The sequence below is a fragment of the Nannobrachium achirus genome (assembly GCF_963921795.1).
Source record: "Nannobrachium achirus genome assembly, chromosome: 16".
NCBI lineage: Eukaryota > Metazoa > Chordata > Actinopteri > Myctophiformes > Myctophidae > Nannobrachium > Nannobrachium achirus.
The window spans coordinates 40135928-40150330 of NC_137823.1; the positions used below are offsets into that span (position 1 = coordinate 40135928).

Genomic DNA, 14403 nt, shown 5'->3' on the forward strand with positions numbered 1-14403 from the left:
CAGAGCAGAGGATTTTTTAGTGATCCATAGTGGAAATAGCGAGATAGAAATGTTTCTCTCGTCTCGCATTTAAGTCAGAGGAAGGTGGCAGAACGTTTTGGAAACTTTAGACCAGACAAAGTTCAGTCAGTACAACCATGAAGATGTTTCATCATAGAATCATCTGAATATACAACTCATAATGAGCAGTATCAATCATAATGGAAGCCAGCCAAAGAGAACAGCACCACCATGCATGGTATGTGTAGCTAATGTTAAAGCAGTTATCCTGATATAGCCCAAACATTTCAAGTACCTACTATATGGTCTAGCCATGTGAACTATAAAGTACATTTTTGATCAAGAGTGTTTTTATCTTTGGTATCCCTAAGTGTAAAGTATTTTGATTACTATGGTAAAATACAACTATTCAACACTTAACAAAGAAATATCACTTCTCCACCTTGTGTATAAATGGGAAAAAAGGTCCATTTTGGTTCTATGTTTACACTCTGGGTTACAGACCCATAAGGTCTATTTGGTTGCAAACTATGAAAAGGAAGTATCCTAGTGTAACATCTATTCTCTAAAGTTAAAGTTGGTTGTGAATTTTGTCTGGACAAATATAATATACCCATAAATGGACATAAACGGACACACAGCCCATACAGTAAGTAGTATGTCATACTGTCACGGCTCAACATCAGTATAAATCAGGTTTCCGTTGTGTCTGATGTCAAACCAAAGCTCCTTCAGATAGAGAGAGACTGAATACTGCAATCAACTGGCAATATGAGAATGCTTGTCATGCCAATAAAGCATATTTTAATTGAATTGATAAAGTCTATTTCATTCTCTCTGTTTGGATCCTCACTCTCCACGATAAAAAGGGCTAATTTCATTCGCACATTTTTAGCGCAGTGGTTCTCAAACATTTTCATGGCAAGGAAGGACCCGAAATTAATATTCATTTGACCACGGACCCCCGTCCCCCATCTGAAAATATTTTGTGCCAGACAGTGAGAGACACCCCATAACATTTAAGTTGTTAAAATGTTTAAAACAAAATCCAAATGTGTATAATTTTGTTTCCAGATTTCTTGAAATAGCTCATGTAAATAGGGCTAATGTGGTTAAAATGATTTTGATGCTATTTATAGAACCACTTGATTCGTACAGTAACCCCGGCTACGCCGAACAAGTTTCTTGTTGTGTATAAACCTGTTCACTGACATTTTCCACAGATGATGTCCAACAAGATGATAGCCCCCCTGCCTGAAAGGTCCGGAGGCCCCCAGTTGTGACTCCCGCTAAGCATGATCATGATGCTGCAATCCTCTAATGTGTCTCTACCAGAGACGGCAGCTACTGAATGACCAGCTGAAGTATTCTCAGAGATGTCAAGCTTCAACGCAGGTGAATTCAGTTACTGTACCTCTTGAAAATATTGTTCAAAGAGCTATGTTTTAGGCCTACATAACCAGCAGGTCGCTGGTGCAAGAAAAAGTACCGTAATAGTGAAGAAAAGCTGTCGCTCCGAATAGTTTTTTTTTACTGTGCAATGATCAGAAATAGTTTTTTCTCCATAATACAAGTACAATATTGCTATAAATCCCACCAATATACAAATACAGATATGTTCAAAATAATATTTTGCAAGTATCAAAAACCAGTGTGTCTATTTGTAAGCTTGCGATGAAGGTTGGTAATGAGAGTGATGTTAATTTTAACTCCCTTGACATCCAGAAAATTGATTTCCAGCAGTTAAGCTGAGATGTTTGTTACAGCTGTTCAGGTATTCATGGATACTGGAAAGGTCTTGTTGTTTGCCTGAGAATACAACAAAGATGTCGTCTTTGAACCGTTTGTAAAACTTAACATGCTTATGGAACGGGTTCTCTGGACACAGGGTGAATGTATTTTCGAAACGTCTATGTACCGTATATTAGCTAGTTTTGGGGCAATTTTACTACGCATCGCACAGCCTAAGCTCTGCAGATAAAAATTGTCTTTAAAGAGGAAATAGTTATATTGCAGAGCCAATGCAGTCAATTCCAGATTGAAATGTGTGCTGGAATGAGGTCCTTGGTTGTGGAAGTGTCCTATGGCTTCCAGAGGCCCTTGATGGGGAATGTTAGTGTACAAGCTCTCCGCATCAAAATTCAAAATTAACAAGTCACTTTCACAGGGCTCTTCAAGTATCTGGAGGAAGTTACTGCAGTTTCTTATACAATATTGTAACTCTGCAACAATGGGTTAGGTGGTGATCTACAAAAGACAGTAATATATATCCTCAGTTATAATCTTATTGGATTCTGCAATGATTTATGAATCTTGGGTATAGACTACTGGAATTAAGGGGTGATCTACTTTACCTTCATGCATTCATGTTGCATCCAGAGTTTTTTGTGAATGGAAAGTCTTCAGACCCATACAAGCCTTTCTTTCAGCTTGTTGATGTTGTTACATGATGTCTTTGCATTCATGTCTCTTTCCAACAGATGGCAGTATGTGTCAAGGGATGCAATCCTTCCTTTATAATATCTGGACAGGACATACCCCTAATGGAACATCTGGATAGCTTGACTTGGTTCCTGACTATAGTATGCAAAATGTTACTACATGCTGTGTACTTTCTTATCTCATTGTAATCCATGGTACATCATTATAATATATTTTATGTTGCCTTTTAAATAATTTACATAAGGACTACTACATAAAATTGTGTAGCAGAGGCTTCATAGACTTGTTTAACAGCATCAGTGTTGTGTAGCATTGTGTTGTATTTGTGTTCACGTGTATTATCAGACATTTAACCACAACTGTCAATACTTAGTACCTATCTGGCACAATGCATTGATTACAGGTATCTTAATAATAATAATCTCAGGAAAAATGCTTGTTTCCACAGATGACGTCCAACAAGATGATAGCCCCCCACCTAACCTTCCCTGACTCTTGACCCTGGAGGGCTGCTGTGCATTTGTTCTGGAGATCCTAAATGTGCCTCTACCAGAGAGAGACAGTAGCTGTACATGACCTACTGACCAGCTGAAGTATTCTCAGAGATGTCAAGCTTCAAAGCAGGTGAATTCAGTTTCCTCTTAAAACTCTAATTCAAAATGGTCAATGGTGCAAGACAAAAAACACAGCTGTAGCTCTATATAAGTTACAGCGTATGCACTGGAACAGAAAGTGGGCAAAAGCCATGATATGGACAGATGTAAGTATAGGAGAGAGGAGGTAATTATAACATGTATGATGACCATGTTGCATGGCCGTCCTAGTCAATAGAAAGATAACAATCTAAAGGTACAACAGATTTTGTCTAGGCTAAACTCAGAGACACGAAAAATAGGCATCAACATTTTGTGTGGAAACATAGTTCAAAACAAAACACTTTTATCAAAGGAAATGCAATGGACCTTGATTTCCTGCAATCCAACTAGGAAAATAGCTCAAGTTACAAATCACTACATTTTCTCACACAGTATGCTGAATGAGGACGCACCATTATTTAGGACTGAGACCAACAGAGCTGTCCCCATCTGAGCAGGACGACACAAGACCACTTGAATCAATCTCAGACAGACCTGCTGTGATGATGTCCATCTACAAACTCCAGGTCTACTACGGACTCCACAGTCCACACCAACCTGACCACACTCAGTTGTGCGCTGGTGTCGTGCACAGCAAAACATTACAACGTTACAACTAAAAATAGCTGTGAGGTATCTCCCAGATCACATTGTTGTTTTGTCCCTGTATCTATCGTGGGGCAAAGGAATAATATTTACATTTGATATTCACTTAATGGTAGGCTACTTGAGTAAATGTAATTAGTAGTTACTTTACACCACTTAATCCTGTTGTAATTTCAACAAGGGGCAGACGTTAGAACCGGTTGAACATGTTTAGCACAGAAAGATCAAGACAGTGTGTATTAGAAGCAATTAGTATGTCTGGTGTAAAAAATATTTTTCACGTTTTGCGGTTTAAAAAATGGGCATAAGAACAGAGAGTAGCTAATAAAAAGGAAACAAAGTCAGATAGCAAAGTGCAATTCATAAGGAACATGGTCAATTGAGGTAGAAAATCACAGAAGGAGGATGGAGTTTGGCGGGGAATTCCAGTTGTTTGTTCTGCGTGAGAAGAATGCCACCTCCCAAAAACCATAACATGCTTTATAAAAGAGCCTCGAGGGACTGTTGTAGTACACACTCAAAATGCAGTTCTCACTATTCTCCAGCCTAGTCGCGCTGCTGATGAGCAGCATGCTAGGATGCGTTGGCAGCTGTGATCTTGAAATGGACACTTGTGGTGCTCATTTACCGGGAGACGTAATTATTGGGGTGTTGATGCCATGCCACGCCAAAGTAGAGGCTCTTCATAATCGAACACGGCCTGATAGCTTCACCTGTACGAGGTTAGTAAAGAATGTTTGTGCCAGATTGTTACAGCAGTGCAGTGGTTCTCAAACATTGTCATGTCAAGGACCCCCAAATTCATAGCTATTTGGGCGCGGACGTCCATCTGAAAAGATTTCGTGCCAGGGACCCCCAAAAGAGATTTAAAAATGTACGTGAATCTTTTTTTTAAAGGGAGCCCCTGTCCCAGAACCCACTTTGAGAATACAGTAACTGTTGTCATAAATTATAATTCCAATATAATGTATTTTATATAATGGATTTGGTCAAAAGAATGAGGAATAAAAAAAGAATAAAGAACTCTTACTTTCTCACTAATTTCAACTAATCTTTTCCCAGCTTTGATTTAGTGCCATTTGTAAGATCCTTGGCTACCATTCACACCATTGAAGAGATCAACAAGTCTGGTTTCCTACCGGGTGTGCGTCTGGGATATCTGATGTGTGACACTTGTTCCGATGCTACCAAAGCCTTGAGAAACGTGGAGCGCATGCTGGCGGTCAATGGCTCGCTGAGCATTCAGTGTGACTACACCGAGTTCAGGTCACCAGTGAAGGTCATCATAGGAGCACGGTACTCTGAAGTGTCCATTGCTGTAGCTAAGCTACTCGGAGCATATATGATCCCTCAGGTAAGTTAGAAGTTGATGGACATGTTGTGATCAAGACATGCAATTCACTATAGATATTTGTATGCTGTATAGGAGTAGCCTGGCCTACTATCTGATGCCATCGTTTTTATATTTAGGCGGGATCAGCCCTAAATGAGGATGTAAGAATATATACGCACACAAAATAAGTGTTAAAGTAGGCCTATATAAGAAATGGATGATAATATATAGTATTAATTACTAATATATATAGTATACATTTGAAATTGTATCTTGAGTGGAATTAATCTACCTTCAATATTACTATAATATAAATATACTACAATATTTACAGTTTTCCTGCCCTCAGAATAACTTGTTGTGAGTCTAGATATTGGAGGTAGGTGAAAGGGTTGCAAGAAAGGGGAGAATCCGTTTGGGGAGCAAACCCACCAATGTGGTCAATACTGTACATGTGTGGTACACTACCACACGACTATCTGCAAGCTTGCATGATTATCTCTCTTATTGGCTTAATCGTTATCGGTATAGGCCTACTTGGCGTGTGTTTAAAAGTACTCTTCATCTAGAAATAAGCATTATCTAGGAGGGTGTAGAGAGACAGGAATCTAAGGGCAGATGTGTGAGACATGACAGGAATTTTATCTTGGGTCCTCGTGAGTGACTCACAAGGAGCATGCTGATCATTAATGTGTCTACCATTATATGAATTTGTTTTTCAGAGAAAAACAGAGCACCAATTTTAATTTAAATGTTTTTTTTCCTCCTGATTTTATTAGTTAAGCTGCACCTCATCTTCACCCGTACTGAGTAATAAGTTGCGCTACCCAAGTTTCTTGCGCACCATCCCCAGCGACGTGCACCAAACCAAAGCACTTGCCAAACTCATGGCTCGTTTCAAGTGGAACTGGGTAGGAGTTGTGTATGGAGACGATGACTATGGAAAGGCAGCCTTCCAGAGCTTCCTCCGCGATGCTGAGGAAATTAATGTGTGCACGGCCTTCCAGGAGATGGTGCCCCACTACCTGGACCATGAGCACAGCATGCAGCGAATCAAGCAAGTGGCGAAGAAGATCCGTTCCTCCAGTGCCCAGGTAGTACTGCTCATCCTCAAGGGCGAACTTGTGGAGGACCTTTTCAAGGTGATGATCCTGAAGAATATTACAAGAACCTGGATTGCCAGCGATGCCTGGTCAAGGTACCGCCGTTTGGCACTTCAGGTGGATGGCATCAATCAGGTCGGAGACATCCTCGGTTTCACGTTTGTGGCACGCCACAAAGAAACCTTCGATAACTACCTGAGGAACCTCAGAGCCAGCCCTGGGGGGTACAACAACTTCATCAAACAGTACAAGAGCCTGAGGTTCAACTGCACCCCTGAGTGTTTTGTTAAGGAGCCTCCATCCTACTGTCCCCCAATAAAATCTGATGCTGCATGCAGTTACACAAATTACCTAGAGGCTAATGATGACTTTCTTACAAGTGCACTGGACACAAGTGAAAACTACAACAGTGGAGTGGCTGTATGGGCCATAGCCCATGCCCTTAAGAGCCTTCTTAAATGTAACACAACCTCTTGTAATGGGGAGATTGGTTTCCCACCCTGGAAGGTGAGCATCAACATGGAGAAAACCTATGAATATATAAATGAATGAATACATAAATAAATGTGTGTGTGTGTGTGTGTGTGTGTGTGTGTGTGTGTGTGTGTGTGTGTGTGTGCGTGCGTGCGTGCGTGCGTGCGTGCGTGCGTGCGTGCGTGTTCAGTATTTACAGTATATAAAGTAACAATTCCCCCAAATTATAAGTAATTACTAAGAAATGTAAGGGTCAAATTGATCATGATCCAGACTCTAATATATTGCTGTTCCTAGAATATAGATTTTTGATACATTTGTACAGTTGCAGTACAAAGTGACCAATTTGCATGAGTTTCTTGCAGCTTCTTGAGGAACTGAAAAGGATACATTTTACGCTCGACAACCAGAGATATTTTTTTGACAAAAACGGCGACTTTGTCAATGGTTATGATCTGATCATGTGGGATAAGAAAGGAGACCGGAGGTACTTTAAAAGAATTGGGAGCTACCATGCACTTGATGGACGAATTGAGCTCGATGGAGATGTGAGAAAAATTCATTGGCTTTCAACAGCAAATAACTTGGTAAGACAACACATGGAAATGAGTGATATGGTAGCCGCATTCTTCCATTTCAGTAACTATGTTATTCTATAGTGCAAAGTGTTGAAAGTATTGTACTGTATATACTTTCCCATCCTTAATAAATCAGTGGTCACACTGAACCATTATCGTCAAAGCATGCTGGGCTTTAACCTCTCTGTATATACAGTACATGCATGTTTGTGCCTCAGAGGGATATGCAAAGAAACAAATGACATTGTCCAACAGTGATTGATTCTTCTACAACTGTTTCTTGATCAAGGTTTTATCAATGCAAACATTGGATTACAGTTCAAAACAATAACCCCCTTAAAATGCATACTTTCACTCACTCACTTTCAGATTCCTGAGTCTAGATGCTCAGAATCCTGTCACCCTGGATTAGCGAAGAAGATCTTGAATGTGTCCTGCTGTTACACCTGCGTTGAATGTGTGGAGGGGACCTATTCTAATGGCTCAGGTACACGTACTAGAAATGGTCTTTTTCCCATTCCATCTGCAATAGCTTTGTAAAATTAATCAGATTAAGAAGTGTACTGCAATATATACACTACACAATAAATTATAAGCAATATATGAATGCAACCCATAGCTGTGAAGAAGTAGCTGTCAAAATGTTACACACCATTTGCCACATGGTAAGACTTTAATTGCATTAAAAACATAATTGCAAAAGCAATTGTGTAATGCAAAACATTATGAAACGAACTAATGTATGAAACCAACTGATCATTAACACAATTTTTTTAATGAAAATACGCTCATCCGTTCTCGTATTATTTTACTAACAGACAGATCTCGACATTGATTTAGTTGCGTGGGACCTACTTCTGTGAGCTTGTACAAGTATATAATCAGGCTTTAGTTGGCAGAGATAATAAAGTAGTACAGTATGTACTTGGTTTTCCTCTTCTTACTTTTATGTTTTTGATTTAAACTACAAGTACCGGTAATCTCTATTTAGATTCGCCTGTTTTAACTGTAATCTAGCCTAATCTCACCTAAATCCAAATGTTCCTGCAGATCTTGAGGACTGTCAAAAGTGTCCTAATGGAACGTCATCCGAGAAGGGTTGGGACCATTGTGAACCAATAGTGAGGACCTATTTGAGGTGGAAAGATCCTCATCCCATTGCTCTTGTGGTGTCCGCAGCCTTTGGTGTATTGCTGCTGCTGGTGATCTTCATAATCTTTATGGTTTACAGAAATTCACAGCCCATGAAGCGAGCCGAGGTGAGAATGTCCTGCACGATGATCAGTGGCCTAGCTGTGAGCTTTGCCAGTGTCGTATGCTTCATGGACAAGCCCACTGTCCACCTGTGCCGGGCTCGGCAGATCATGTATGCCATGGGCTTCACCCTTTGTGTCTCCTGCATCCTAGTCAAGGCTTACCGAACATTCCTGGCCTTCCTGCCCTTTGGTCAAATGAGACACAGGCGACTAAATAAACTCTATAGGCCGCCTCTAATCATCAGCATTGTGACTGCTATCCAGGGAGTCATCTGCATCTTCTGGCTGGTCTTTGATAGTCCTGACGTTGATGACGTCCCTCCATCACCACAGAGCCTTGAGATAATTATCCAGTGTCACGTAGGCAAAACATTCATAGGTTTTGGTGTCATGTTGGGCTACATAGCCCTGCTTGCTTTGGTTGCCTTCCTCCTGGCTTTCAAGGGCAGGAAGGTTCCCCAGGAGTTCAGTGAGACCGGCTACATCATCTTCAGCATGCTGATGTACCTGTTTGTGTGGGTGTGCTTCATCCCCATCTATATCATCAAGACGGAAGAGGCTTCCGCTGTGCAGGCCTCAGCCATCTTAGTGTCCAACTATGGTGTCATCTTCTGTCATTTCTTACCCAGGTGCTATGAGGCACTCTTCAGGTCACAAGGTGACACACTGGAGAGGATCCTGAGGAGATGGCGTGTTGTCACTGCCAGCCCTTCACTTCCCATTACAAACCCAGATTTAGGGAAACAAGGAGATGCAAGCCCTGCTAGGTCAGCAGTTTCCACAGGCACACAAGTGAGGAAGAGACTTAGGAGTAAGTCCTTCTGAGATGTTTACTGTCAAAATGTGGCATGTATATAATTATTATTATTTGGCAATAGTTTGTCCTGGTAGTACATCTTTACAGTCTTTTGTTGCAATTCTGAATTCTTAAAAGACTCCGCCCTCCCCATCTCTCTCTTGAAATGAATCCAGTGACTCTAAGTTGTCAAAAAGTTGGAGGTCTGATCATTTCCTTCAACAAAATGACACAAAATGCGAAATTCCACCCCAAGACATAACCCCCATAGAATATAATTCACCGCCTGTGCAGCTCATTCTGAATGACGGCTGCGTGGCTTTTAACTGGCTCCAGAAAGTTTTCACATAACATCCATTCTAGCTTCATTGCACTGTTTGCCCATTTCTTTAAGAATTGAGTTTAAATTTGACTAACATTACTCATCACCTACAAGGCCAGATCTGGTCTTGCACCTCCCATATTTCAGATTTACTCTACCCTTATGTGCCACCCGGCCAAATGAAAACAAAAGGTGAACGTGCCTTTGCATTCATAGCCACGACATTCTGGAAAGCCTTGCTCGAGGAGATAAGGCTCGCTGAATCTCTGCCCCCTTTAAATCTCTTCTGAAAACTCACCTTTATAAAGCTGCTTATACCCCCAGTGCTCTTAATTTTAATGTTTGTCATGATTTTTTCACCGGCTTCGACTGCTCTCTTCACATTCAATCCGAGTTTTTCACCATTTCTCAGACGTTTGAATGCAGAGAATATGCACTGGGTATCCACGGAGGAGTATCCACGGTATCCTGTTCACCGTGCACTTTGAAGTACGCATGCGCCGATATCTGTCGCCTGGAATATTATTCCCCTCAGGGGAATCGAACCCAAACCGTGGGTTTGTTGCATCCGTGCTCTACTGACTGAGCTAATGAACGGATGAAGTGACTCCTTTTTTGTGCATTTATCTATGACGTGGATAGTGGGGTAGATGTTGATAGTGAGGGACTGAATATTTACTATTCTGTCCATAACGGCACATAACTCGGTAACGCGGCTGAGTGGGATTGGGCGCCGTTCCCACCGCTCGTCGCGGCAACTCGGCTCGCTGGCGCTCGCCTCGGTGGCGACTCACGGGGGTCATCGGCGCCCAATACCGCGCCGCTCCGTCGGGGTCTGTGGCGTGGGGCGTTACACCGGGGAACAGAGCATACTTGGCATCTTGTTCGAGGCTGGGATTCCCCTCAGGTTTTATTTTTGCGCTCCTCTGAGGTTGACCACTAGATGTCGACATTTTACTACTAATATCTCTGCATTGGTGAGTTATTGGATACTGGATATCCAAGTATCCTGGATACTTTCTGCATTGAAGAGTCTGAAAGCACGTGAATATTTCGCATTAAGTGCGTTGATATCATTAGAAGCAGGTGGATTTTTTTGTTGTATTTTGGATTCTTCTGTCAAGCACTTTGAGATTGTTCTTAAAAAGCACTATACAAATAAAGTGTATTGTTTTTCAGAATTTCTTTCTATGAAAGCCAAAGGTGTAAGCTATCAAATAGTTTTGTAATTACAAGATGTCATAGAGGAAGAGGAAGGCTGATGATGATGAGCAGCATCAGCTGTCAACAGAGAACTGGGATATTGAAACGCCCATTCAGACACAGCACCTCACACACTATGTAGTTGTAAACAATATTGGGATAGTGTTGTTATTATAACCCCATGGGCATTTAGCTACTGTAAGTTGTTTTAAAAAAAGTTCAAAAGTTATGTTTTTTTAATCTGTTTCTCCCTCTGAATTTTAAAATTGTGAGAATCATTCACTGCACTGCTTTGCGCCCTTGGTGGTCAGTTCCTTTTGACAGATGTAATACAACATTAGGCCAGCAGGTGTCAGGACCGAGCTATACTGATTAATGTTAGTGAGCTAAATAATACAAAAAATGTTCTCCATACAGAACCAACAAGTAAAATTGGAAGTGATGACACAAATAAGTCAGCAGGCAAAATTGTAATTTGAACACTATAAAATTAAAGCTGATAAATGGCTACGCGCTCCTGATTGGATGAAATTGGCAACACACCTGAAAATGTATTTTCTGTTCACTAAAGAGTAGGGGAGACTCCTGTTAAACAAACACTAGCATTATTATCTGAAGATGGAGCTTTAACTTAAAATAATAATAATAATTAAAAAAAAAACACCACTTACTGTAATTATTTCAGTATCGACAATCAAATGATGTTACAATTCTCTATGGAGCTACAGACTTACAGTATATGTCTGGATGAGGGCTTCAGATAAATAAACCAACATGATTCTGTTCTTCCACAGACCAGGTTTAAAGCAGATCTGTAGTGTAGATGCTCACGGTCTGCTGCTTGCACACATTTCACTTTTTTTTTCTTTTTTTTTTGTAATTCACTCTTAAAGCAGAGACACTCAGTGAATATAATATAATCAGAGTTCGAGTTACGTGGGTGCCAGTGGGGTCTTAGCTCCCATAGTTAAAGTCTGGGACCCCATAGTCAACAACCCCCTTTGGGGTCTCTTTTTTTCTAAGTGTGTTTTTTTTTTTTTTTTTTTCGTTTTTTTTTATTTTTTATGTTCCATTGGAAGAATTTATATTATTTATGTTAACTAGATATACTAAATAAACATGTTAGACAGTAAGACTGAACAATGACATCACACCGTTTAATCCTACTATTCATTTTATTATTATAAATCAGGCGCATTTAATGTGGGGTGTGAGTCTTCCTTTACCGTCCGGGTTATAACACACTCGCTGCAATGGTTCCTACCTTTCCCCCAGGGCCGAGGAGGCCCTGGATGCAGACCTACCCAGCTGCGTGGTCTCGCCATGGCCTGGGCATAGGCTAAGCTAGGAACCACAGCATCGAGTCTTTGCACTTCTAGCCACGGCCCGGACGGCAAAGGAAGGCGGACACGCCGGACAGCAACAAAAGACAAAACAACCAAACAAAACAACGCTGTCTTAGCAAGACTGTAGCCTTAGTGTGCCTGTGCCCGTGACAATGTTTTTTTTAGTAAATAAATATGAACCCGACCCGCCTTGTTTTGAGAAAGAAAAATCCCCATCCCCATCTATATCATCAAGACGGAAGAGGCTTCCGCTGTGCAGGCCTCAGCCATCTTAGTGTCCAACTATGGTGTCATCTTCTGTCATTTCTTACCCAGGTGCTATGAGGCACTCTTCAGGTCACAAGGTGACACACTGGAGAGGATCCTGAGGAGATGGCGTGTTGTCACTGCCAGCCCTTCACTTCCCATTACAAACCCAGATTTAGGGAAACAAGGAGATGCAAGCCCTGCTAGGTCAGCAGTTTCCACAGGCACACAAGTGAGGAAGAGACTTAGGAGTAAGTCCTTCTGAGATGTTTACTGTCAAAATGTGGCATGTATATAATTATTATTATTTGGCAATAGTTTGTCCTGGTAGTACATCTTTACAGTCTTTTGTTGCAATTCTGAATTCTTAAAAGACTCCGCCCTCCCCATCTCTCTCTTGAAATGAATCCAGTGACTCTAAGTTGTCAAAAAGTTGGAGGTCTGATCATTTCCTTCAACAAAATGACACAAAATGCGAAATTCCACCCCAAGACATAACCCCCATAGAATATAATTCACCGCCTGTGCAGCTCATTCTGAATGACGGCTGCGTGGCTTTTAACTGGCTCCAGAAAGTTTTCACATAACATCCATTCTAGCTTCATTGCACTGTTTGCCCATTTCTTTAAGAATTGAGTTTAAATTTGACTAACATTACTCATCACCTACAAGGCCAGATCTGGTCAAAAAAAAAAAATACCCATTTTAGCCGACTTTATGCTACCAGAACGGGAACTTTTGGCTGGATGGCTCAGAGCTCAGATCATCAGATGGAGGAATTGGGAACTGGAGGCTGAGCAATAATGGTGAGTTAATATGAACAGAAAAGACTGCCTGGAGTTGTCAACATAGCCAATGTGAAGCCCGAATTAATATTGTGAAAGGAAAAATATGATTTAATATAGGAAATACCCGTTTTAGCCGACTTTATATCCGCGAAATACCCGATTTAATATGATTTAATATAGGAAAGTACCCGTTTTAGGCGACTTTATATCCGCAATTACCCGCCGATTTTTTTTCGGCGGGTAATGGGAGCCCTATTCTGGCGGCGCCGAACTCTGTGGGAATAACTCGATCACTGAATATAATAACAATATACTAATACAAATAAAACATAATTGCTAATCTATTGGCTTTTACTGCTTGGGTTGGACCAAAAAGGGTCAGTTGAGCTGGATCCTTTCTTGTTTTTTAATCTGGAAACTCAAGACTAGAGTCAATAGCCTCAACAGCAGAATAAGCTGCCTGTTTGGCATAGAAGATTTGGTCAACTTTATCTTTCACCAATGTATTTTTTTATAGTTGATGTGAACTCTGCCATTCACTTGACGAACGATATTTTTATAGTTATAGTTATATTGCTCATGTGTGAACGTCCCTATAAACACACAATAAAACACAACAATAAACATTTACCATGGGCACAACCCACATACTCAGCTGCACTACTCCTCCTACAGTACATAAGCATATCACTTGGGAAATAAACCGACTTCTCAATGATATAAAAGTTATAGCCATTTAGTATTGTTACAATAGAGAACTATAAAGTTTAGATTATTTCTCTGTTGTAACAATATTCCAATAAACTTTACACTCAAATTGGAATATATTTCAAATTGCACAAACTTCAGAATCAGAACAGGTTTACATGGGTAAAAAGGTGGGTAAAATGTTTTATTTCGTTTTTGCTTAATCCATAGTTTTTGTTATTCCATAAAAGAGTAAGAAAAGAGAGAGAGAGAGAGATCAATAAAGTCTGACCTGTGGTGGGAATGACCTTGAGTGGATACAGGTCAGGTAGGGCCCAAATAAGGTGTTATATCTGAGTTTTATGTCTATATTTGGAGACATTCGTGAAAGCCTCTCAGCCAATCACAATGTGACATCTGTACCGCTGCATGCCACCCGGACTACACAAGTATAATAACTGTTGTTTACAGTTTTGTAGCACACTTCATGTTGTTTGAGGCTCATTTGAAACGCTTTATCGTTGTTGTGGAGCCGCGGCTCTTTAGAAAGTGACAAAGAAAAGCTGAATTGTTGTAAACTAGTACCCG

The 14403-nt window shown here is 40.7% G+C and overlaps 1 protein-coding gene across 1 annotated transcript; it reads left to right on the plus strand.

Moving 5' to 3' along the window:
- Positions 1-200: 200 nt before the first annotated feature.
- LOC308301020 (G-protein coupled receptor family C group 6 member A-like) lies at positions 201-9252 on the plus strand (the record flags this gene model as incomplete). Its single annotated transcript, XM_080744916.1, has 6 exons — positions 201-238; positions 4746-5037; positions 5796-6626; positions 6959-7141; positions 7541-7658; positions 8222-9252. 6 exons carry the CDS (start codon positions 201-203, stop codon positions 9250-9252), a joined length of 2493 nt encoding a protein of 830 aa, XP_080601042.1.
- Between the last annotated feature and the right edge of the window lie 5151 nt (positions 9253-14403).